The sequence below is a fragment of the Squalius cephalus genome (genome assembly GCF_949319135.1).
Source record: "Squalius cephalus genome assembly, chromosome: 13".
In the NCBI taxonomy this organism is placed as follows: domain Eukaryota; kingdom Metazoa; phylum Chordata; class Actinopteri; order Cypriniformes; family Leuciscidae; genus Squalius; species Squalius cephalus.
The window spans coordinates 22,240,182-22,266,427 of NC_137134.1; the positions used below are offsets into that span (position 1 = coordinate 22,240,182).

The 26,246-nt window shown below is 37.2% G+C and overlaps 1 protein-coding gene and 1 long non-coding RNA gene across 2 annotated transcripts in view; both read left to right on the forward strand.

Moving 5' to 3' along the window:
• The window catches only part of lrp1ba (low density lipoprotein receptor-related protein 1Ba), a 228,690-nt gene extending 209,200 nt beyond the window's left edge, over positions 1 to 19,490 (forward strand). The window contains exons 81-92 of the mRNA XM_079889543.1: positions 584 to 757; positions 2,883 to 3,008; positions 4,252 to 4,416; positions 8,273 to 8,434; positions 9,463 to 9,637; positions 9,735 to 9,839; positions 13,337 to 13,450; positions 14,998 to 15,074; positions 15,811 to 15,901; positions 16,079 to 16,229; positions 17,627 to 17,734; positions 18,304 to 19,490. Of these exons, the coding sequence (XP_079745669.1) occupies positions 584 to 757; positions 2,883 to 3,008; positions 4,252 to 4,416; positions 8,273 to 8,434; positions 9,463 to 9,637; positions 9,735 to 9,839; positions 13,337 to 13,450; positions 14,998 to 15,074; positions 15,811 to 15,901; positions 16,079 to 16,229; positions 17,627 to 17,734; positions 18,304 to 18,444 (1,589 nt within the window). The 3' untranslated portion in view covers positions 18,445 to 19,490. The remainder of the gene's footprint in view (positions 1 to 583; positions 758 to 2,882; positions 3,009 to 4,251; positions 4,417 to 8,272; positions 8,435 to 9,462; positions 9,638 to 9,734; positions 9,840 to 13,336; positions 13,451 to 14,997; positions 15,075 to 15,810; positions 15,902 to 16,078; positions 16,230 to 17,626; positions 17,735 to 18,303) is intronic.
• Positions 19,491 to 20,051: 561 nt separating this feature from the next.
• LOC307170257 lies at positions 20,052 to 26,074 on the forward strand. The gene is made up of 3 exons (XR_013823321.1): positions 20,052 to 20,176; positions 20,525 to 20,719; positions 26,014 to 26,074. It is a non-coding gene; the product is annotated as an uncharacterized lncRNA (long non-coding RNA).
• The last annotated feature ends 172 nt before the right edge of the window (positions 26,075 to 26,246 follow it).

The window sequence follows — 26,246 nt, forward strand, 5'->3', positions numbered from 1 at the left end:
TATGAGAGACCCAAATTGATTCAGAGTTTGAGGTTAGTGGGTTGCTAAGCTAATAAAGTGATCCTCTAATAAGCTTAAAAACATGCAGCACAAACAAATGTGGATTAAATAGTGTTATTTTATTGGTGATTGATTGAAATATATTTAAAATCAAAATTTCTCTACTTTTCTCTAACTTTTTCGACTAGGCTTATCACTATGCATTCTGGGATTGCTTTCTTTGCGAAGTATACATGCAATGCTCTCAAAAACTGGTCAAAACAGAGTATCTTAGAGGACAATCTTTGGAATGTTGGGAGCATGTCTATGATGCCTTAAAATGCTGTCTACATAGGCCGCTCGCTATGTTTTGGAACAGAGATTTTTTTGGTTTTCGCTTCAGTTCTGAGCCTCGAGAACTTGAATATTATTTTTCATAAATTGGATTGGGACTGTTTTTTTCAGCTTTGTGACATTTTTAAATAACATTTCGGTTTTGTTTTGCATTATTGAATCCAGATCCCTTCTCACAGTCGCACATGAATCATGTATTGTGTATGAATTTGTGACTTTTTAGTTTACGTCATATTTGGTTTCGTTCCAGGTATTTCTCAACCCTTTCGCATTGACCTGTTTGAGGACTACATCTACGGGGTTGGCATGAAGCACGACGTCTTTAGGGTTCACAAATACGGCAAGTTGCCCGCCGAGAAGCTCAATCTGGGTGTGGAGAGAGTGGCCAGCATCTTGGTCTTCCATCGGTACAAACAACAAGAGGGTGAGTCTCAAAACGTGTCTCTGATTCAACCGACAAGGAGAGTTCACAACAAATAAGACTTTTGTCATCATTTACTCACCCTCATGTCATTCCAAACCCTTACAACTTTGTTTTTCCTTGAGAAACACAAGCTAAGGTTCTGTTTTCCATAAGTTTATAAAAACAAAAATATACAAATACATGTTTGGAAGTGATTAAGTCATGACATAATTGAAATGTTTTTGTCAAATACTCCTTTAAAACCATTGTGGATGTGCATCTTCCAGAGGACCATTCCAGTGTGAGTTTTCTTGGCAGTCGTCAGAGTTTAATTTCATGTGATTGAAATCTGATTGGACTTCTCGCCTGCGGCCAGCTAGAGCTTGTTACAATCACAAATTTCTGTCAAATGTTTTTTATTATACAATCACCGCCTCTAATCAGATGAAATGTTTCGTTTTGCTAGATTTGCGGAGAAACAAAAGAAAACATGTTTTGAAGTCATGAAATCAAAATTTGGCCTTACTGATTTTCTTATTTTGCACCACTTTGGCACACATTAAGAAAAATCCTTAATATTCTCTGCTAATGAACCAAAAATATTATATTCTAGAGTCTTTTTAGTTTATTTTCCTCTTTCATGACCCATGTGGCCCTGCTTCCAATTATCCATTAGTCTCCTTACATATATATTCAGTCTTCTTCTTTCCATTATGTTTTTTTCCACTGTACTCTGTCTCTTATCTTCGGCGATCTCTCCCTCTCTGTTATAAAGAAGGAGGGATGGAGGGATCTTTGCTCTTTCTGTTGTTTGTCTTCGTGCTGGTATAATGGGAAGTGTCATCGTTCCCTGATGTGCTTTTACACTGGAAGGCTTTATTAAAGATGGTCTTCAATACAACCTCCAAAAGCTAAAATAAAAAAGGCAAACAAATAATGTCTCACATACACTACTCCATGAACTAAAAGGTTTTAGATAGATAGTGTGTAATATGCTAGGAGAATTTCATTTTTCAGGCGAACATACTGTATATAGTGCTGGCGCTATGAAAGATGCAATATTCTGCTCTTTTGTAGCATTGTGTTTCTCTGAACTCCACGTATAATGTTAGAGTTTTTCCGTCCCTGTATTTTTTTTTAATGACTATTTTCCACCCTCTCTGACTGTTAGAAATACACCGCCTGTTTTGTACCTTTAAGACCTTATGTAAATTACCTCTGTTATGATAGGCTAGACTCTACAGAGTAATTCACACTGTTGATCATGAGGGCATTATATGATGTGATAGTGTAATAAACATCTACATATATACAGTTTATTTAAATACATTGTTTTATTTTACTATATATGCTATGTTAAAGATTCATGGATCAGATTTTTTAACCAGACTGTGCATATTTTATTTTAATTTAACATAATTTAACTAAATATTTTGGTACACTAAAGATTCACTGATTATGGAATGGGTTTGCTTAGATTTCGTTTCGTTTCGTTTTGTTTTGTTTTCACTGTTTAACAAAATATTTTGCTACACTAAAGATTCACTGATTTTTTAACTGGTTTATTTACATTTTATTTATATATATATATATATATATATATATATATATATATATATATATATATATATATATATATATATATATATATATTTTTTTAACCTTTGGATTTTTTTTTTTCTTACCATTTAACTACATTTTGCTTTTTGATATTTTGTTCTTTTAAATAAATATTTAGATTTTTGAACTGGTTTATTTAAAAAAAATAAAAATAATAATCACCGTTTATATATTTTGCTACGTGAGTTTATGGACCATAAAAATTCACAGATTTTTTTAACAGGATTATTTATGTTTTGTTTAGATGATAGCATCAAATATCCCATTTAATGTTTTCTCTTCTCTTCCTCTCTCTCAGTGTCATCCATTTTATTTTATTTTTAACTTACCTCAACACACCCCTTTCTGAAAGTTTCTAGTTTACCCAGTAGGACCTTGATTAGCTGGATTTGGTGTGTTTAATTGGGGTTGGGACCCTCCGGGATCAAGACTGGACAGTCCTGTAATAAAAGCATTTAAAAGCAGGAAAAAAGCATTATATATCCCATTTTATGTTGGTTTTATCTTCTCTTCTTCTGTCTCGCAGTGTCCAACCCATGTGCAATGATGAATTGCGCTTTCCTTTGCCTGCTGAATCCCAGCGGGGCCAGATGTGTGTGCCCTGAGGGGAAAATTCTGGTGAACAGGACCTGCACGGACACCAACATCTCAGGTACATCTGTCAAAACGCACATGGCAGGATGCTCCTACATCCCTAACAGAGTGTTAGTGTGACCCTGAGAGGCCCCGAGCGTTCAGCATGTCAAACTCAAATGTTTCACTTGAGTGATTTTGACTGAAGTGTTTACTATTCTGGGTCCTTTGCCCACACCCTCAATACACCTAAAGCCTACATGCTAAAAAAGACAGGGATCGTGTCGCTAGGATTCATTCAGTCAGAGTAGACGGCTTGTTTGATTAGCAGTGAGAAACAGTGTTGTGATTGCTCATACTAACGGCTAATATTTGAACTGGTCTTTATGTTTCTTAAGGTCCGTTCACACCAGGGCAGATAAATATAACGATAAACAATAAAGATATAGTTTTAAAAGTCATTCTAAATGTAAAAGAATAGCTGAGTCTACACCACAACTATGACGATAGCACAGAGGAACGATATTGTTAGAACTGCTTTCAGAATGATTTTTTCCAGCAGATAAACAATAAAAACAATGACAGCCAATAAGAATTCATCCTGTTTTAACAAGCTTGAGCATTTAAAGCTGCAGTCGACACAACTATAGCGTGTTATAATAAACATAACAAACAATAAACGTTTAGAACCACCCTAGCAACCATACTGAGCACCCTAGCTACGAAAATGAGAAGTACCTTAAATATATATATTTCAAAATGTACCAATATACACAACAACCGAGGCAAAACAAGATATGAACTTGCAGAACTTATATAACAACATAATTATACAACTTTTGATACAAATTAAAAAAATAAATGAAATGCCAAGCCTGATCAAAGAAATCTCAAATGCATACATGTACCATGCACATATTTTCATGCTTCAAATAATTGAAACATTTAAATAAATATTAATAGTAAAAGATAAAATAAAAAATAAACATGCAATATTAAACCCTCTTAATTAACTAATATTCAACTTCAGTTCACTTAAAATAATTGAAAAGATGTTGGGGCATGATAAATATGCCTTTATGTACAAAAATATATCATTTATATAATATTTTACAATATAATCTCTATTTGTATTCTCCAAAATACTGTCAACTAATGTGTTTACTTTCTAACAAAGGCTCATCAATAAATTACATTTTTAAATGCTTCCCTCAAAGCCTTGTTTTGTTTTTCACGTCAATTTAAATATGCCGTCTTTTCTAACTAAAGCCTTTTATAACTAGATTAGCTTAATTGAAGGATAATTTGCATGTGCATTTCAGGAGATCTTTGTCGTCCAGCCTGTGAGAATGGAGGTCGGTGTATCACCAATGAACGAGGGGAATCACGCTGTTTTTGTTGGCCGAACTACTCCGGGGAACGCTGTGAGATCAGCCACTGTAAGGACTACTGCCTCAACGGAGGCACTTGCACGGGATCACCACTAGGTAGGCGCTATTTCCTGCACGATATTTGTAAATTGTTTGGATCACAAACATTTTTCTGCTTTATTTCTACTCATATTTTGTCTCAAGTATGTTTTCACTGATGGTAAACAAGCACACTCACTTTTGTGAAAAACTAATGAATAAATGATTCTACATATAAATATTGAAGCATTTGGGGATTTGTTTTTAAAATATAATAATTTATATTTAATTATTAAAGTATTGTGCATGTGTATTGTGCATTTCTAGAGAAACGGTCAAGTTGTACAAACAAGGCTTTCGTGACGCCTCAGAATTCAAAGTAGGCCACAGGCAAACATCTGATACAGGAGGGATTTCTCATTCTTTTCAGTAAATAAATGCAACAGAAATATACAGCACCTGTGTTGCCTTGGGTTGCTTCAGGTCATCCTAAGTTCTCTGAATAGTGTGAAATGAAAAACAAGCAAGGATATTGTGAAGTTTAATGTTTCAAATTGGACCAGTGTTTCCTGAAGGCGCAAATTTTTCTTATAAACTTTAGACTGAATAATAGTCTTTTCTTAAAGGGATAGTTCACTTTGAAATTAAATTTTGGTATGTTTTAGCTTACCTGAAGGGCATCCAAGATGTAGGTGTCTTTTTTCCCGCAGTAGTTTCAATTTTGATATTTTTAGGTCAAACCGTTCTTGTCTGACAGTCATATCATGCAGGTCTATGGTCACCACCTCAAAGAGCATGCACAGAGAAGTCCAAATTAAAACAATTCCCCATCGTCCAAATTAAACAATTCCCCATCGTAAGTACACATTGATGGCCTAAGACACGAAACGAGCGGTTTGTGTGAGAAAACGAACAGTATTTATATCATTTTTACCTCTTATAACACAGCCACGTCCAAGTGATCTGAGGGCGCGGGCCGCTTCCTGCTGTGTGACGTGTACGCAGACTGGTGCATAGATATATACACTAGATGTCGCCTTGTCGCCTTGATATAAATACTGTTCGTTTTCTCACACAAACCGCTCGTTTCGTGTCTTAGGGCATCAATGTGTACTTACGATGGGGAATTGTTTAATTTGGACGATGGGGAATTGTTTAATTTGGACTCTGTACATGCTCTTTGAGACCGTGACCACAGACCTGCATGATATGACTGTCAGACAAGAACGGTTTGACCTAAAAATATCAAAATTGAAACTACTGTGGAAAAAAAGACACCTACATCTTGGATGCCCTTCAGGTAAGCTAAAACATACCAAAATTTAATTTCAAAGTGAACTATCCCTTTAAGAAAGAAACCTAAAAATGACAATTCTGTCATCATTTACTCGCCCTTGTGTCATTCCAAACCTGTATGACTTTCTTTTCTCTGTGGAACACAAAAGGAGAAGTTTAGTAGAATGTTCATGCTGATCTTTTCCCAATAATTAATGGTATTATACAACTTTCTGGAGTTTTATTTTAAGTTTTGATGTCCTTAAGAATATATATTTGCGGTATAAGTATCAAAAACCATCTCAATATATTTTTACAGCTCCTTTCTCAGGAGCTCTGCTAAGAACAGGTCGATTTTGGCCTGTCTACTTAATATTCATGAGCCTCTCTTCTGATTGGCCTGTTGTTTTCTGTGTGACGCACGGCCAGGCCAACCACAGGTAACTAGGGTCATGTATGCTGTAGCCTGCTGTTGCTTGGTGATGCTCACAAGTAAGGTAATTAAAACACCTGTAATGATGGTGGTAAATTATTTGTTATTAAAGCATAAACATTCACAAACCACTGTTCATTTAACATAAAAGCAAGCATAGGCTACTGCGTGCATGGTTTGGCATGACAGCCAAGACGCAAAGTGCGCTCCCTTAATAATTCCTAAAAAGCTGACATCTCAGTTCATCACGATCTCACAAAGCTCCGTTATTCTCAATGAAGCTGACTGCACAATAAATCTTTCACAATGTCAACACTTCATTTGTTATAAGAGGATTTGCCAGCATGCAGAACAAAAACTCAGTTTTGAGCGGTGAGTGGATTCTATCTTAAATGCATCTCATTGGCCATTGCGTTCAAGAAATCAACACATATGTCTGTGATTGGCAAACATGTTATAAATAGAAACTCGTTGTGGCCTGTAAATCGTTTTTATTTCGTTTTAGTTATTCTTGTTGCTTTTGTGCAACATATGAATAACAATTTATTTGTTTTTAGATGTTTTATTTTGAGATATTTCTATTTTGCGGGAGTCCCGCGAATCGTTTTATTCTCCCGCAACCCGTTCACACATGAGTACCTTACCGGCCGCGCCTGCACTCGGCCATCAAATCTAGTCCCGCGGAGTGCAGGCTGTGTGCATTTGTCAGTTGATTGGCTGTTTTGAAACTTATATGGTAGTTACATAGCCACTAGACCCCCTGTTTTTATGAAAAAAAGCCAGGAAATGTAATTTTTGACAATATGTGACCTTTAAAAGCTGTTAAGTTCCAAAAATGACAAAAAAAGAAGAACAAATAAAAGTACCATTAAAGTGATTCATACGACTTTTGCGCTATTTTACAAGCCTTCTGAAGCCAGATTTTAGTGTATTAGTAATGAGGTTTTTCTTTGTTTCTTTGTTTTTAGAGCTTAAATGGTCACGGTATACTTTTTCATTAAAATATTATTATATTATGGGGAAGATATTTAAATAAAAATAACTTTATGTAATAATAAATAATATTATTATAAATAAATCTATGTAATTTTAATGTAAATATAATTGTTTTAATTTAAATTTGATTTACTATGTAAACAAAAAATGTGTTTCATCTAAAACATGTTCTTATTTGTGTAAAACATATAAACATATACTATATGTTTATATATACTATATGTATATAAACACATATAAACTACCATTCAAAGGTTTGGTAAGACTAAGTCTTTTTCTTAAGAAATTTATTTTAATATAACTTAAGAAATTGTACAGGCCATAAAAAAAAGTTTACAGTGTAAAAAAGAAATTGATCTGGAACGTCATGAGGGTGAGTAAATGATGACAAGATTTCCATTCCTTAATTTACCAAGCTGAAAGACAGGGTACACATGGACATCAGGGTTTTAGACAGGTAATTAGATAGTTGGTAATTGTTCCAGCAAGCGAACGCTATTGTAATTCCCCTGACACATACACTCACATTCTTGCACACTAACTCCCAACAGCCCGTTTCCCCAAAGTGCAACATCATGCTCACTCAATATCTGTTTGTTATTGGCTGTTCAACCACATGAGAATCCACCAGACGCCCCTCTGCCAATTTGTTATCGTTACCTCTACGGAAAATGTATCACTGCTAAAGCATTGCATAAATCACTGCTCCCTGTTTTGCCTTCTTATTCCGAAAGAATATTTTGGCAGGGACCAAAAGCTGGAGGAAAACCAGTTGGAGCCCATAAACATCTGAGAAACAGCCAGGAATTGTTTCTGTTGGCGTCTTTGTGTTAAGAAACTGTCATTCGCACCAGCTGGCAGATGGACCACCAACAGTAGACAGAATATCCCTTGGCTTTGAGTGTGTGCTGAACGTGCGCACGTACAAAATCAATGCCCAACAGATGTACGTCTCATAAATCCCCGCTAGAATGCCTTTTGTCTGTCACAGTAACTCAAATAATCGAATCCTGTTGGCTAAGAAAGCAAAGACAAGCATAGCACACTGTGATTTACATGATTAGCCTGCAAATGAAGTACCATTTTTACATCCTTAGACCTGCTCAGTTTAGCACATACTCTTGAGTCAATTATGTTCAGGTCAAATCAGAGTTGTTTATGCAATTTATTCAAATCTGGTAATTGCATTTAATGATTTAAAGTCACTAAAATAGTGTGTTTCTACTGAAGGAAAGCCCACGTGTCACTGCGCTCTGGGGTTCACCGGCCCTCTGTGCGAGAAACGTGTTTGTGACGGTTACTGCCTGAACGGAGGCACATGCGACCTGACCCTGGGTAACCAACCCGTGTGCCACTGTCTGGCGGAGTACACCGGGGAACGCTGCTTACAACGTGAGTATGAATCTGTTTTACCATAAACGCTTTTGCCGTACAGTAGCTCAGTTCAAACCTAGTGCACTACCCGGGCAACATTGTAGGCATCATAGGCCTGTTCAGGCTGCTCATAAGATCTCATTTTGTCTAAAGTCTTCAGCGTGACAATTGCCCGTTCTCGGATAATGCAATCCCAGAATGCATTGCAACAAGCTCGGTAGAAAAAATATATATGGTGAAAAATGTTGATTATAAATAATTAGTTTAATATTCGTTCATCCTAATTCACAAATGAATTGTCATATTTTGGATTATTAAAATATCGCACTGTTAGCTTAGCAACATGCTAATGCGACATAGGCCAGTAAGAGCTGTGGGTGTAAACCTCACTTCCCTGATCTTAAGAGGCACACTAGAGGCTGCGATCTTTAGTGTTCTTGTTAGTCTGCCCGCCTCCCATGCTAGAGACCCCGGTTTAAATCCCACTCAAAGCGGGTCTAGTAGGACTGGTTACATTTGGTGCCGTGACCCGGATGCCAGTGAGGTTTGGGGTGAGTGTAATGTAGGCCAGTAAGAGCGGTGCGTGTAAACCTCACTTCCGTGGCCTCAAGAGGCGCACTAGAGACTGATGTTAGGAACTCCTGTCTTTAGTGTACTTGATAGTGCGCCTGCCTCCTATGCCGCAGACCCCGGTTCCAATCCCACTCGTAGCAGGTCGAGTAGGACCGGTTACACATGCGTGATTCCCTCTAGAATGAATTATGTACACTGTACCCTAGTATAACTAAGAACAAGTTATACTAACAAGTTCCCTAACAATATTCATTACATTTTATAATAATTGAACCATCTACACTTACATCAAACTCTTAGAGCTGCTCTCACACTTAGAGCTGCTGCCTATGTAGAGCACTTAAAACGAGTCACCTATGATTTGTTTACAGAACAGTTTAGTTACTATTAAGACTAAGATTTAACATGTGACAGGAAGTTAGCATACATTCAGATTAGTCATAATAATGGGTTTTCTTTCTGTCTGATCACAGATATTTGTCACCATTATTGCGTGAACTCCAAAGGCTGCACGCTGTCCGGCTCGGGACATGTGGAGTGTGTGTGTCCCACCCGCTACGAGGGGCCGAAATGCGAGTCGGACCGATGTCTTCGCTGCCGAGGTGCCCCGTGTATCGTAGACGAAGAGACTGGAGACGTCACCTGCAAGTGTGTATTTAATAGTTACATTAGCACTTTTGTGTGTATCAGCATCAAGAAAAACCAGATGGAATTTCGTCCTCATTGTTCACGTGTGTGTTCGCAGCTGTACGAACGGCAGAATCGCAGCCAGCTGTCAGTTGTGTGACGGATACTGTTATAACGGCGGAACCTGCCACCTTGACTCAGAGACGGGCCTGCCGTTCTGTCAGTGAGTAATTTCTTAATAGCTTTCTATGGCAACAAATTGCCTGTCGGTATTTAGATTCATTCATTTTAAATTACTCCCTCCGGCAACCACTTTAATAGGATTTTTTCTGCTCGTCTGACTTGGGAGGATGAATGTTTTGTAAAGGTGAACAAGAGAGAGGGAGTATTATAGCAAAAGAGTGAATTATCACAGCAGGGGTCCATAATCGGCCGCTTATATCGACCTCTATATTTGTATATTAGAGAGAGAGGCAGGGAAACCAGTGAGAGATGTGAGCGGAAAAGAGCACAGTATACAAGTATGAAAAGACAAAGAAGAAAATTATAAAACTGAAGGAAAAAAAGCATTCATTCATTCCTTAAAAATCCCTTAAAGGGACAGTACACTCACAAATTAAAATCTCATTTCATCCAAAAGTCATTTTAAGATGTGTCTAGCTTCATTTCTTTTGCAAAACACATGAAAAGATTTATTCTGAATAAGAAATTCAGTCTCTCTTTTCCATGAAATGACAATGAACAGGAAGTGAAGCTTCAATCAAGGATACAGACGTGCCGTGAAAGTATTGTGATGACTTGTACAACTTATTTGCTATATTATAAGACGTCTGAAGCCATACAATAGTTTTGTGTGAGAAATTGAAGTCATTAACTGCTCTCTCTGGATTCAGTGATTCACTCAGATTTGTGAGAATTAACAACAATCATAGTATATAAAACATACTTTTTTAATGTTTGCAAAGTAATTACTTATTCAAATAAGTACGTACTCAGAGAGTTTGCGATTTTGGATGCAGCCCAGGTGTAAAATAATTATTTATTCATGAATCAGACTTTGATACAGTTCTCACAAACACATCAAGGTGAGTTCATAAATGGTTAGCCAATCATTACATAGCTCATTTGCATATGGTCTTAAAGGTACAGTAGCAAAACAGCCTGTTTCATTTAAAGTTTGGAAAGTTATCGTGAAGAACTAAATTGTGTTTTTGGTTCAAGAAACCTTGACAATATAAGACATACTAAGTATGCTTTTTGCAGTGTCATCAAATGGATTTGCAAATATAATAATCGCATTTAAGTGAGAGAAACCGACCACAGTGAAATGGATGGAAATTGTAGCCGTTTTTCAGCTAATAGCGGCACACTCATGTGAATCCTTTTTGCATAAAATGGTGGAAAGTTCTTGTCCTTAGGAAAAAAAAATTGCATGTGAAGAAAGAAATTGATAGACAGACGGCATAAGAGAGCGTCAAAGCGATTGAGCCATTGTACAGATCCTGAATGCGGCAGTGGACGTACTCCATCTCTCTGCTGAAATGATTCGGGTTTTGTCTGGCCGATGTGATGGAGCTTTTACTTTTCTCTTCCACACACAATAAACCCCACCAGACTATATTTATTTTTACCTGCCTCCACTTTTCTTGCTTGCCAAAGGCTTTTATCTGCAGTGAAAAGGAAGACGGTGCATCTTCAAAAACATTTAGATGAGAAAATAAGCCTTTATTTTCTACAGTAAATGAACCTGAATGAATCACACTATAGAAATGAAAGGTATGGTAAAGATCAGGCCTTTCAGGAAGAATAAGTGTCCATAGAAGTATGCATCACCTTCTTAAAGTCAAGCTTTGCTTGGTTTCCTTCCTTTCTGTGTTATCAAAGAAAATCTCGTTCAAGATGGACACAAATTCTTTATTGTGACACCTGGTCTTCGTTTCCACTTCTTTTTCCATCTCTTGTTGCCACTGATGGTCTGATAACGCCATTGTGCCCTTCGGGAACGAATCAATTTGCATGCAGATGATTCAGTCGTGTGTTTTTCTTTGGTGTTTGAAGGTGAAGGGTTGGTAATGACAGTGGCCAGACATTCATATATTACCTGGAAAATGAGTGTATTAACGTGAAGATGCAGTGCGTCCTGCTCATTCAGACCTGCTTGATTTCACATCACCCCATCAGAGACTTTTTTTTTTGTCTTTTGTTTGTCCTTCCTCTGTTTCGTTATCTTTCTCCAGCAGCGTTTCATTAGAGCTTGTTTTAGTGGGTCTCAATAGAGGGCCCTGCAGACACTCTTGTGTTAGATTGGAATTAAACAAAAAGGCTCGAGTGTCCAGCAAGTCTGTGGTTTGCGTGACTTGAAAAGTAGTCTTTCGTTTGATCATTTCTGGTTCAAATCTGCCGTTCTTCCTTTGTGTTGCATGCAGATGGCCATGTGTGGCACACTGTAGCTATTTTGTTTAATATAGCGGTAGGGTTGGACGATGGTTTGAATATTTATGATATTATGAAATGCTCACAAAGTGCAATACAAAAGTAAAGGATATTCTGGCGAGAGACAATTTTTGAGATTTTTTTCCAGTGTGATTTTCCCCCATATTCTCATTACCGCAATGCATCGGACCATGTACCATTTCACTTTTTTTTGTAACTCCCATTATTGTCAATGGTCATTGCCATCACTGTAAAACAACTGTCAATATACATAAAAAATGCATTATGGTGATGGGAATGAGAATATTTATTTATTTACTGAAATTATTTATTTATTTAATTTGCATTACGCTCATGAGAATGATAATTTATTTCATTTGTTTGTGTGAATGTAATAAGAATGAGATTTGTTTTATTTATTTATTTATGTATTACAGAATTGAAAATTTTATTTATTTATTTTATTTTTTGCATTAATATAAAGAGAATTTAATGTTATTTACGTAGCTTTTTGCAGTATGATAATTATTTATTTGTATTATTTGTTTGTTTTGCATTACAGCTGAGCATTAAATTGTTTTTGCATTATAATAATGAGACTTATTATTTTGCATCACAATGATAAGAATGATTTTTTTTTTTTCAATAATAATGAGAATTAGATTTTTTCCCCCTTGATTTATTTTGTATTATGGGCATGAGAATGAAAATATTTTTCTTTTTACATTATGGTAATGAGAATGAGATTTATTTGTTTATTTATTTGCTTTATTATTTTAATAAGAATGATATTGATTAATTTATTGATTATATTTTACATTACGGTAATGATAATGAAATTATTTTGTTTGTTTATTGCATTATTGTAATGAGAATGAGATTTATTAACTTTTTTACATTACGACAATGAGAATGAGATTATTTATTTATTTATTTATTTATTATATTTTTTTGCTTTGCAATAATTGTCATGCAAATAATGTCAAAAAGCAAAGTTATTATTCTTTTTTTTAAGAATAGTCTTAAAAGTAGGCTTTATATGCTTTATGTAGAATAGTTTAATTAGTGAAATATTTCCCAGCCATGTACTTGACAGGATTCATGAATCAATGTCCATGAAGCGGCTGAACTGTAATGATAATTAACTGTCATATTGACGTCGCCTAGTCTTTTATAGAAAGGCATAATAGCCTCCAGCTGTTTGCACTGTGTGTAAGTGTATTTCAGGCCTCTTTTCTTTTCTGTTCTCCTCATGTGTCTCCTTTCGTCTCGTTGCGTTCTCCTCAGTTGCCCGTCCGAGTTTAAAAGCCCGAGGTGTGACGAGAGAGCTAACCTTTGTGATCACTACTGTCAGAACCAGGGCGTTTGTTTCCTCACCGCCTATAACAAACCTCGCTGCAAGTAGGTCTTCCTGGTTCATTATATTTGCAAAACATTCCAAAACATTCCCACAATCCCATCTGCCAGCATGTGTCTGGCCTGTTTGTGGAATGCCGTCTCACACAGACATCGCTAACCGACTCGCACAGCTTCCAAGAGCACGTTTCACACACATTGCACTCGCTTTTCCCGGACACACGCAGCCATTTCTCCGCACCATGCTGTAGGTGTATGTTTCTCAGTGTGTTTCATTCTGTGTTTGCCATGACTGGAGTGATTATATAGTGATTATAGCCCTGCATATGCTGAGGACGACGTCTCTTTGATTGGTCTTCTTGTATCCATTATTTATAATCTTATTTTCTTTGTAATTTTCATGAAGTCCTTTATTTGTTCTCTGTCCATTTTGCTGCTCTTTTGTTTTCCCATATTTGTCACATTTTGTTTTTTAAACGTTTGTTTATGTTTAAACAAGGCACTTTTCATTAATATGGTACACTCTGGTGTCCTGTGACTGTTTGGAATTAAAAATCCCATGATTTTTGGTTGTAAAACCTATATTATAAATGTTAGACCTAGCATAAAAGTACAATATAAACGTACAAAAATATCTGTATCCTCTTCTTAAAATACGTATTTTTGGCCTGTCAGAAGTCTTGACCTTTTTGAATTATATTAATCTAAAATTTGATATATAATGATATATAATATATTATATAATATATTTAATATTTTATCAATAGTACTATTCATTAACTATATTATTATTATATGATATTTTTTAGCTATTTAATTTTAATATTTATTTATTGTTTATTAGTAGAAAACTACAAAATCACTAATTTGTGTATTTACTGATATTCACATTTATTTTTCTCAAAACCACAAAAAAAAATATTTTCTGAGTTTTATAATCCTTTCACTGAGTATTTGAAAAAAAAAATTACAATGAAATTAAAAACACTATATTGTACCCTATCCATGGAAAGTCCCTCAGAGCGTTCCAAGATTTTCATTTTATCTAGTGGAATTTTATTTAGCTGGATGTTCCCACCCTCCTGAAACTTCCTTCCTGAAAGGAAACTTTCCAGAAAAATATCCCTGTCCACAGGAAGTTTGGTTAAACATTGTTTTCGAGCAGTTTCATTCACTCCACCATCTCTCATAAGAGCATTATTTCTCACATCGATAGAATTCTGCTGTGGACGCATGCCATTTACAGTAGATCCAGGAAGTCACATATTGCATGTGTCTCAAGTAAGAATAATGCATCCCTCGGGCTGGATTTATACCTCCCCCTGTGATTTATCCTGCGTTTATCATTAAAACTTGTTTTCATGCTTGTCAAAACCAAAATCAATATTACAAATGATACCATAAAAATGAATGAAATAAAGGAACACCAGAGTGAAAAATCTATTTATTGTGGTAAAAGTGGTCAATTTTACCCTTTTTTTAATTAATTTATTTATTTATTTTTTTTATAAATCTAATGATATGATGATTTGGGTAGTCAATGCATTGTAAATTTCACCAGCTGTGATTTGTTTTTGCTTCTCTTTTCACAGGTGCTCTGCAAACTGGTCAGGAACACAGTGCGAAAGACCCGCAACCAAGACCAACCGCTCAGAAAACGTCAGCGGGAGTGAGTTTCGCAAACACACGTACACGTTTTCTAAAAAAAAAACTTCATTGCAATCACAGTTGATTCCAATGGAGTTTGGTGTTAGCATATGTTGCTAAGCTAACAGCATAAAAGAACAAAAAAGTTTCGCAGAATTCGCACATAAAAATCGGGCGAAATGTTCTGTTTTCAATTATTATTTCAATTGTTTTCATTATTGTTTCAGTGTATTTATAGTCAACACTTCCCTAGTCCTCCATCTTGAAGCCTAATGTCACGTTAGTCAGTCAGGAGAGAAAACGCAACTGCTCTGCCCTTCTGTCCAAGTTTGTAGTGTTGACCTTTCTTCTAGTCTTCACTCAGACGGTTGCAGACATTAATTTTATTTCTGCAGAGAAAATCTGACATTTGAGGACATATCTCAGCGTGACATTTTAACTCCTGTGCATGTCTAGCCATGTTAGCTAAGAGAGCATTAGCATCATCGCAGAACAACTCACCCATAAAGTATTTTATGGATGTGTTCGTGATAAATGATTATGTTAATGTTTATAAATGTGAAATCTGAAAACTAACACAGACTTATATATATATATATATATATATATATATATATATATATATATATATATATAATGTTTTTTTTTGCATTTGCATTCATATTACTCCATTTTTATATATTTATGTAAACGCTGTACATGTAAACACTGTAAATGTAATTCATTTTTTGTTCTGTATCTTCTGTGTTTTTTTCCAGGAAGTATTGCCATAATAGTGCCTCTAGTTCTTCTTGTATGCATCATCACTTCTGTTACAGTGGGACTGCTGATTTGCAAAAGATGTCGAAGGTAAATATATAAACAGATCTGCTATTAGCTGTATTAGATGTCTAATCAGAACATTAAACATGATTTATTGATATTGCTGTAGCAAATATCATATACCAGCTGTGATTAAGTGTTAAGCTGGTGTGCTAAATGATAGTTACAAACATAATAAGCCTAATATACATTACCCCTTCACAGAGGTAAGCAGGTTCAGCGGCAGCCCATGGCGAACGGTGGCTTGAACGTGGAGATCGGAAATCCGTCCTATAACATGTACGAAGTTGAACACGACAATCACGTAGACGTCGGAAGCTTTCTTCACCCCAGCTTCACCCTTGACCCTCATAAGGTACTAAACGAGTAGGAATTCGAAGTGCTTGGCATCACTTGCTGGACTTAACTGTCGTACGCGGTTTGATTGTAAACAACGTAATTTGATTCGTTATTTCATTGTTGCAAATAGTCTGTTTTTTGGGGTTTAGCCAATACAATTGCTTGATGACAAGTGTCAAAATCTGTGGGATGACAGCAATTTCTCATGAATTTCAGTATAAAATATTTGTATAACAATTCTTGCATTCATTCGCATTTAGTTCAGATTGCCAGTTTACAGAAGAATAGTTCTACGAACAATTGTTCCATGAATTTGTTCTGCTCGTGTTTCATAAATGAGGCTCGTTAAAAACGAAACACCTGCTAACACATATACCAATGTGACTATACCAAAGAAAAGGTACGAAAATTTTGCGAAAAAAAAAAAAAAATCAAAACGGACACCAATGTCACCATGTGTTTTTTTTTGGGGGGGGGGGGGGGGGGGGGGGTTGGGTTTTTTTTTTTTTTTTTATATTTCATTGTTATTTTAGTATCATTGATATACTATTATACTATATATATAATAAATATTGTATACTATTATAATTTATTATTATTAATATTATTATTATTATTATATACCATCATATTTACATTTTTATTATATATTTGTTTTATTGTCTATATTGTTTTTATAAAGTTTTAGTTGTGTTTTTATTTCATGTTAGTATTATTTTTTTTAAACCCCGGTTTGGGTACCTCAATGAATTGTTTGACATTTAAAGTCAAACAATAAAATAACACATGACATGATGGTACGAAATTTGCAAACCAATCTCATGGGAAAACCTAACTATTTTGCAAGGTGGTTTATCTTACGATTTTGTATAAATTCACATTGTACGAAAATGTATGATTGTTAGGGCCCTCAGCCTTAAACCTAACTGCTACTGAGGCATAAGCAAATCCTACGAAAACGTATGAATGAGATTGTACGAATTAGCCAAACCGTAAAATAGTTGCAAATTGCGTTGCGTTGAAATTTCGGATTCCGTGTCCAAAAATGTGCTGAAACATTCAAGGTGATGTTAAAAGGTCTATAGGTTTATGTCTCTGCCCAATCTAAACTCTATTTTTCTTTGTTTTTTTGCTTGTTTTAGTAAAACAGAATATTTTCTTTGTTTAATTTAGCTAAAATCCCACAAGGACATTTAGCTTTGATTTCTTTGCCTCAAATCAATGAAGTGCGTAAAAGCAGAAAAGTATTCTAACCAAAGTAGCAATTTTAGATTTAAACTCTTGCTTTATAGGTACAGTAATTTGGGTTGTATTCCCCAAATGACTTCGTCTAATTTATTATTTTAATCTGTAAGTCTGTTAATGTGTACAGTGTTTTGGTGCATTCCGTTTAAATTGGGTGTTGTTTTTCAGGGCTGGTGTGTGAAGTCAAGCGACCAACGCAATTTGCCCCCCGCCCGCCCTTTGACTGCACACACGTTACCTATCCAGAACGCTCCAAAGGAGCTCATTCCAGGACAGGTGGACTCCCATTATCCAAAACTACATTAAATGAAGAATTTTAGGGTGTGTTCACACTGAGCAGGTTTGGTTGGATTAAAACAAACTCTGTTTGAATAAGTGTGAATGCTGCCATCTGAACCCTGGTGCGCACCAAACAAGCGGACCAAGAACCCGGAAAAGATGGGTCTCCGTCCACTTCTGAACGAACTCTGGTGCGGTTAGACTGAAATATGAACGCAACGCGGACCAAAAACATGACATGATGTAACAAGATGCGACCCTAAAAAGGACAGAATGCTCAAGCTTAATTGTTTTAGTCGCGATGTTTCCCCATCACAGTTCGGTACAGGCGTCAGAAACGGCATCTCCTCGCAGCAGATCTTAGTTTGTGTGACAGAAGGATCCTGACGCTGTTTTGACTCCATTACACATTTTATAAGCTCTTCATGAGTTGTCAGCTGATAAAAATCATCATATGTACACATTATTTTCCAAAAGAACCAAGACAACTGAACTTTAAGTGTGAACACACCCTTAGTTTATGAAGTAAATACAAACCAAACTAAAACATCATTGTGTATTCACAGGCCATGAACTATTCAAACCCCATCTACTCAAAGATGTATCATGACGGACAGCACTGTCGAAAGCCAGTCATCCACCTCGACATGAGACGCGACTTACTCCCAAAGAGACTGGACACGACCATTCGAGAAACGGCGGCGTAGCCTAGCTTTTCCTGCTTTGTTTTTATATAGATCTGTATAAAATGTATAAAACAAAGAACTTTTTATGTCCAGTCAGGTTAAATCATCTCACGTTGTGTCCCACATATATGTGCCAATTTCCTTTTTACAACTTTTTTTTTTCAGTTGCAACCAAAATGTCTTTTATAAATGACAAATGCAGTGTTTTTCTTTGCTTTGTGACTTTGTAAATGCACTACACAAATACGAAAAAATGAAACGAAACAGCTGCTGAATCTCAAAAGGCTTTATACACATTTAAAGAGAATTTTATATAGGTTTATTTACATACTCACTATGTATATGTTTTCCTGTTGGTGGTGCGGTCACCAATGCCTAGATATTCCCAAGTTGCCTCTTACATTTAGCAGTATTAGAAAAAAGAGACACCTATTTAATAAATGCATCATATGCTCATCACAGATTTTATTTTTGATATTTGTCATTGATGTTTCTCTTTAAGTTGACCAGATGCTTCAGATATGCAGTCAAAACCGAAAGTGAAACCAACCCACGATGTTTTTTTTGCAACTGTACAACAACTTGAAAACATGTTATATTTCATTTGCATATTGCAAAACATATCTTTCAGCACTTACAAGGACTAAAAAATTATTTTATGTCACTCACCTTCACTCACTGGTTGTGAAACGACATGCGTGGGACTCTCGTAATGCCATGTTTGATGAAAATACACATTCTCTGTGCAAATGTACACAACTATAGGAGGAGAAAAAAACGTTTTATAATTTTATAGTTGATTTGTACGTCCGGTTTGCTTGTATTTTCTTGAAATGTATTAAATGTAGACCTTTTATACAAAACGATGTACGCAGTATATTGGTCCGTCTTCACTTTGAGCTGCAACTGGAGTGTTTTTTAATAATGAAATTAAATAGCTTGATATTGCACTGCGCAATCGTACAGGTTGCTATTGTATAAAAGGAAATGAATTGGAATACATATAGATACACTTAATGTGTTTTTGGACCAAGAACTATGAAATAAATGGTTTTTCTTGCCATTTTAAATGTGTTTTGGTTGTGATTGAAGTGTGCACTGTTGCATAACTCAGGCTATTTGCAAACTTAACATGGCTTATTTGTGTTGCGTGTAGAATTATTAGATGTTATCTTCCTTGTTTAACCGGTTTGCTCCAGTATAATTTACATTTCAGGAGAAGCGGATGCATTCTCCATAGAACAGAAGGTAAGAGATGTGGAAACCCTCATAAAAGTAACTGGGTTTACATTGGAAGATGTCGCTGCCAGAACAATTTGCAAACAATCTGGAAAAACCGCTTAGAAAAACTCCTGGATTTGGCACTTTACCATTTACCGTGATATTAATCGGATTGGAATTCTTAATGGATCGGGGATTTTCATGCCCATGTACCCCGAGTCTTAACGTGACACTGATCAGCTTCGTCTTTCTTGGACCTTCTCTTCTGGCTCTGACTGTCATGATGTTCATTCGAAGGCCTTGCAGACGTAATTCGAAGAATTTTGCCGAGTTTTTTTTATTTTGTCTGATTCCACCTTCATTGTGGATGTTTCTGTTGCTGTTTGACGGTGAATATGTCGCTTGTGGCGTGGTACACTGGGAAGGAGATTACGTGCTGGATGAGAATCTCCAGATTAAATGGTGTAAACCCAATGGAGTGAACGCAACAGACCTGCTAGATCTGACCGAAAAAATCATTTTCTACTCAAGGGTGAGTGTACTATGCAGTTTTTAATCGTTTTATTAAACTAAGCATTTAATATGAATATTTGTCAAAACACCATTAAAACACGATGATGTTGTATGATGTTGCACATACAAAAGAATGTTAATGTAACTTTTTGTACTGCCCTGCAGGAGTTTAGCTCCAATCCTGATCAAACAGCTAAAGATTAAATTATCTATATAACAGGTTGAATGTACGTTGTGTATGGTTTAAATCTATTCATTTAAAAACCAACAACAAAAAACTAAATGGAAAAGAAGGCATGTTTGATGAATATCAGTACTGTTATTGCATCTTATCACTGTATGGTTGTTCGTTTGTTTGTTTTTTTAGCTCTCATCTTTAGCTCTACTGTCAGTCCTGTGTGTTTCCGTCATGGCTGCCGTCATTTATAACGACTGTACGAGCAGAACTTTGGAGCAACTGAATAAACATGATGAACCAACACGACAAACATCTCTCAGCAGCTCAGAAGAGGAAGTACAGCACCCGTCTGCCTAAATACAACATGTCAAACAACTGTTTAATGTTATAAATATTCATAAATAGACATAGATTTAAACTTTCGCCAAGATACAACTTTCATTTCTGTTTAGATGCATGTTGTCTTGTTTCTTTGTAATGACAGGATGTGTGTTTTACTGCACTATATAAGCTTTTCTCATGTGTGCCTAATAGGGCTACACACGCACTGCAAGATATTAATGCAAATACATGACACATTTGAAAGATAATGAAAAATCACTGATTTTATTAAGTTTCTATGCTTTTGGTAGTTTCTATGTTCTTGAAAGAAAGAAATACAAATGCTGAAGTTCAAATTGAGATGTCTCACTTTTGTTTCGATTAACCATTATCATCTCTGTTGTTGGATGTACAGTTTATATAGTTTTTGCATACAGTGGATATAAGTCAACGCATTCCTGTTAAAACAGCTGCTTTTGAGATGCAAAAAAAAATTAAACATGTAATGCCTGTGAAAACCACAGTGACACAATACAAAGAAAAAAATCTTGGAAGGAATATCTAACTGCATAAATGTGCACACCCATCCATCCATCTTCTTCCGCTTATCCGGGGCCGGGTCGCGGGGGCAGCAGTCTAAGCAGAGATGCCCAGACTTCCCTCTCCCTAGACACTTCCTCTAGGTCCTCCGGGGGGACACCGAGGCGCTCCCTGGCCAGCCGGGAGACATAGACCCTCCAGCGTGTCCTAGGTCTTCCCCAGGGTCTCCTCCCTGTGGGACATGCCTGGAACACCTTCCCGGGAAGGCGTCCAGGAGGCATCCGGAACAGATGCCCGAGCCACCTCAGCTGGCCCCTCTCGATGTGGAGGAGCAGCGGCTCTACTCTGAGCTCCTCCTGAGTGACCGAGCTTCTCACCCTATCTCTAAGGGATCGCCCAGCCACCCTGCGGAGAAAGCTCATTTCGGCCGCCTGTATCCGGGATCTTGTCCTTTCGGTCATGGACGACGCCCATGACCGAAAAAAAGATGGACGACGCCCCTTCGCTCTCTTCCATTAATGAGAACTGAAGCCGCCAGAGTCCCGATATGGCGCTGACATCTTGGAACTTGAGTCTGCGCAGCAGTGATCTCGGGACCAGACCTGCGCAGTAGTGAGCCGGAAGTAAAGCCGCGAAATCAACGCTCCGCCCTCACTCTCGCAGAATACACTCTCCATGAGTGCACTTTTTAAAAAATTGATTGCAGTACGACAAGAGGCTTGTTAAAATAAAGTAAATACAATCTCCTCAGTCCTCCGAAGATCCCGAAAAAAATGTCCGTTGGTGCTTCAGTGACTACTTCGCTCAGAGAACCTGTAAATCACAGCTGTCAATCATGACGTTACACCACCGTTTTTATAGCATCACGTAACTAACTAAAAACCAACTTATTTTTGAAACAGACACTTGAACTTACATCAGCGTGATAAAAACGACAGCAAATGAAAGAAACCACCTTTGGAAAAAAGATATTTGAAGTGTAAACAAATTGTTTAGTTGGTCTCACGTCCCGTTGAATAACACGGGGAGGCGGGGCTTATGACCTATACTAGGACCAGTAACCGGGGGGCGATCGAGACGTTTTGGCTTCACTTTTCAGGGCTTGTGCGGCACGCTTGGTCATGACCCACAGGAACGTAGATTGACTGGTAAATCGAGAGCTTCGCCTTGCAGCTCAGCTCTTTCTTCACAACAGACCAGTAATCGACCGCATTACTGCAGAAGCTGCACCGATCCGTCTGTCAATCTCCCTTTCCATCCTTCCCACACTCATGAACAAGACCCCAAGATACTTGAACTCCTCCACTTGAGACAGGAACTCTCCACTACCTGAAGTGGGCAAGCCACCCTTTTCCAACTGAGAACGATGACCTCGGATTTGGAGGCTCTGATTCTCATCCCAGCCGCTTCACACTCGGCTGCAAACCGTCCCAGTGCATGCTGAAGGTCCTGGTCTGATGGGGCAAACACAACAACATCATCCGCAAAAAGCAGAGACGAAATCGTGTGGTCCCCAAACCTGACACCCTCCGGCCCCTGGCTGTGCCTAGAAATTAAGTCCATAAAAATTATGAACAGAACTGGCGACAAAGGGCAGCCCTACCAGAGTCCAACATGCACCAGGAACAAGTCTGACTTACTGCCGGCAATGCGAACCAAGCTCCTGCTCCGGTTGTACAGGGACCGGACAGCCCTTAGCAAAGGGCCCTGGACCCCATACTTCCAGAGTACCCTCCACAGGATGCCGCGAGGGACACAGTCTAATGCCTTCTCCAAATCCACAAGCACAAACTCCCATGAACCCTCCAGCACCCTGGAGAGGGTATAGAGCTGGTCCAGTGTTCCACGACCGGGACGAAAACTGCACTGTTCCTCCTGAATCCGAGGTTCTACTATCGGCCGTATTCTCCTCTCCAGTACCCAGAAGTGTGATCCCCCTGTAGTTGGAACACACCCTCCGGCCCCCCTTCTTAAAAAGAATGTGCACACCCCTGAACTAATATTTATTTGAAGCACCCTTTGATTTTGTTACAGCACTCAGTCTGTTTGGATACGAGTCTATCAGTTTGGCACATCTTGACTTGGGAATATTTTCCCACTCAACACTGAGTCAGGGAAGGTTTAACTAAACAAAACTGTGTTGTGAAACGTTTTAGTAATCAGAACAGTGAATTTAATCATAAAAGAAATGGTTAACTGAGCAAAACACTGCTGTAAAAGATTTCACAAATCAGAATAGTTAAGTTAAGGACTCAAGGAAGAAGTTTAGACTGTTACATTTCTTCTCTCTGTCTGTGTGAACGATGGTTATCATTCTATAACAGGATGTGTGTTTGTTCTACACAATAGGTACAGTGTCAGCGTTTCTCATCTGCAAGCTTTTCTGAAGTGCTGTAGTCTATTTCAACTTGATGAAGGTTAGAGATGCAGCCGTCATTGATTTTTATTTATCCCTTTATCCCCATAACGCCGCCTTTTGTTTGCATATTGCTTAATAAATCTTAAAAAAAAAAAGTTCTTCTAATACGTGAATTTCCATGAAATTATTGTGCATGTGGTGATATTTTTGCAAAATATGATGTTGCTTTTTGCACATTTTACGTCAGTTTCAAAGTGAAAAGTCCAAAACGTGCATTCAGTTTTCTCCAAAACAGATAAATTCGACTGTGCCAACATTTTATTGCTTTTGTTCACGTAGCGCAGTAAATCGAAAACTGAAAAAAGGGTCCTGTGAAGCAAAAGAGAGATACAACTTTTTTTTAAAAGAACCATTCCATTTTGTATCTTCAAGGCTTTGAGCTCTTTTGTGGAGTGTTGTGACTCGTGTTTCACTGGACTTGTACATAATACTGTACCATGTAAAAAGTTAGCTCAAAGGGGAAATATTGATAACTCATAATTATCAATTATGATTAATTATTAATATTTGGGTCAGTTAATTGGATTAACTTGAGGTAGCTAAATTAATATTACAATCAATTAATCAGTTCCAATGAACTCTTTTGATTATTCATTTATTCTAAGAAAAACATCTTTCATGGCCACAGAAAAATTATTATTTCTTAGCATGTACAGCGCTTAGAGCATGTAACAAGATCAAGATCGTAAAATGGACTTTGTTGCATACATACATGCATGCATAGGTAGCATGGTGAGTGATAGAATGGAACTGGAAGCAGGAAATGGAACTATGGAAAATATCCATTTAACTATGAAAAGAACCATCAGCTTATCATTTTCAGAGCACCTCATTAAATTGATACTTGCATGGTCTGTGCAGTGGTCACAATTCTTGAAGTGGTTGAAAATTGAGTTGTTGATGGGTCCGTGAGTGTTGAATGTCACCGTACAAGTTGCAATCGTTTTCTTCTCTGCTGGATGGAGAAGATATGATAAACTTGCATGGTTATTTTGACACTTTCATGGTTATTTCCCCACAGTATCAACTTGAAGAAACAGCAGTTGAGGCCAGAAGAAAGTCAGTCACTGTGGATTTGTCTCTAATAAAGCCTGAGAAATGCCACACCTCTCCGGGTTTGCTTGACCAATGAGAAGGGTGGAAATTCCAAGCAGGAAGATTCCTCTGTGGTTGATTTATGAATCTTTGTTCTTCTAAGCATGCTCATTTGCAATGGCAGCTGGATTGGTTTCTGATGACAAAACTAAGAAAGATTCTTGTAATACTAATATGTTGTGCGGCTATCGGCATATCATGTACACAATCATTTCGATCTTCAAAGTACCAATTTATAGAGACCAAACATGGTATGGGTGAGGTTACGTTGACCGTTGGCTCTATAATAAAATACATAGTATCAAAAGATAATAGTATTAAAAGACACAACACAAGACAGTAAATCATTCACAAAAAGTTCTGGGATGCATGTTAATTTCATGTTAATCAGTTCATCGATAAATGAATGCAGGAGAGTCTGTTCTTTGAGTTTCACATTGCTAAGAGTCATAAAACCAACTTATCTGATCGTGGTCATGGTAACTAAGACCTTCTTGCCCTGTTTGGGGGGATGTGGCCACAGATTCCAGAGTGAGTTCTAAATATCATTTGTTAAACTATAACAAATACTTGTGTCTGACTTGTCTCAGTCGTTACAACCATGTTCGCTTGAACAAATCGTTCTTTTCAAATGGTTATTTAGTTGACGGCAGAAGATGCACATCTGAAGTTGAATGCACAGTTCTTGCACAGCACCGGATGAGCCAATGAGCATGTCCAAATGTGTCCAGCCAATAAGCATGACCAGAAATGAACAAATCAAACCTACAGTACAGGCAGATGTGAAAGTCTGCTTTTATTTGTTCTTTTCAAACTGGTTCTTTGGTTCAATAACTCGTCTAGAAATGCTTATTGGCTCAGTGCTGCACAAGGAGTGTGTGTGCTACTTCAAATGTGCGTCTTGTGTCATCAACTGAGACTGCGTTTAACATTTATTTTAACATAACAAGACAACAGAAATAAATCCATGTAATGAACAATGTAATTCAGACATGAGATAACAAGAAACTACAAAAAATGCTCACGATACATCCATGTAAGGACAACACCAGACAAGGAACATGAGAAACACTGGGGTTTAAAAACACAAGGGGTAATCGGCAAATAAAACACACTTGAGAACAATTACAGAACTAATCAACAAGAAAAACTACAAAGGACTGCAAAACATGGCACTGAACAGGGAATAAGTCCACACAAGACAGGAATGTGACGTCAGCTTCATATTTCTCTCTTTTGCTATTCGTCTCACCTTTGCTATTTGTGAATTTCTCTGATGTTTTAGTTTTTAACTGTTCTTAAGGACAATGACCAGAGTGGGACCCATTTCCAGCCTGGGACTTTAATGCCCAAGACGACCCCCCACAAGCTCCCAGTGGGGCCAATGGACAGAGGTGGAGACTTCAGCGAAGTCAGAGGGACAACAGCCAATTCTGATGTATTATGCCGTTTTCTTTTTGATGGACAAACAATATAAAAGTTAGTTCTGATGGATGATTGAATTTAGTTCACTGGAACATTTCTGCATTACTCTAG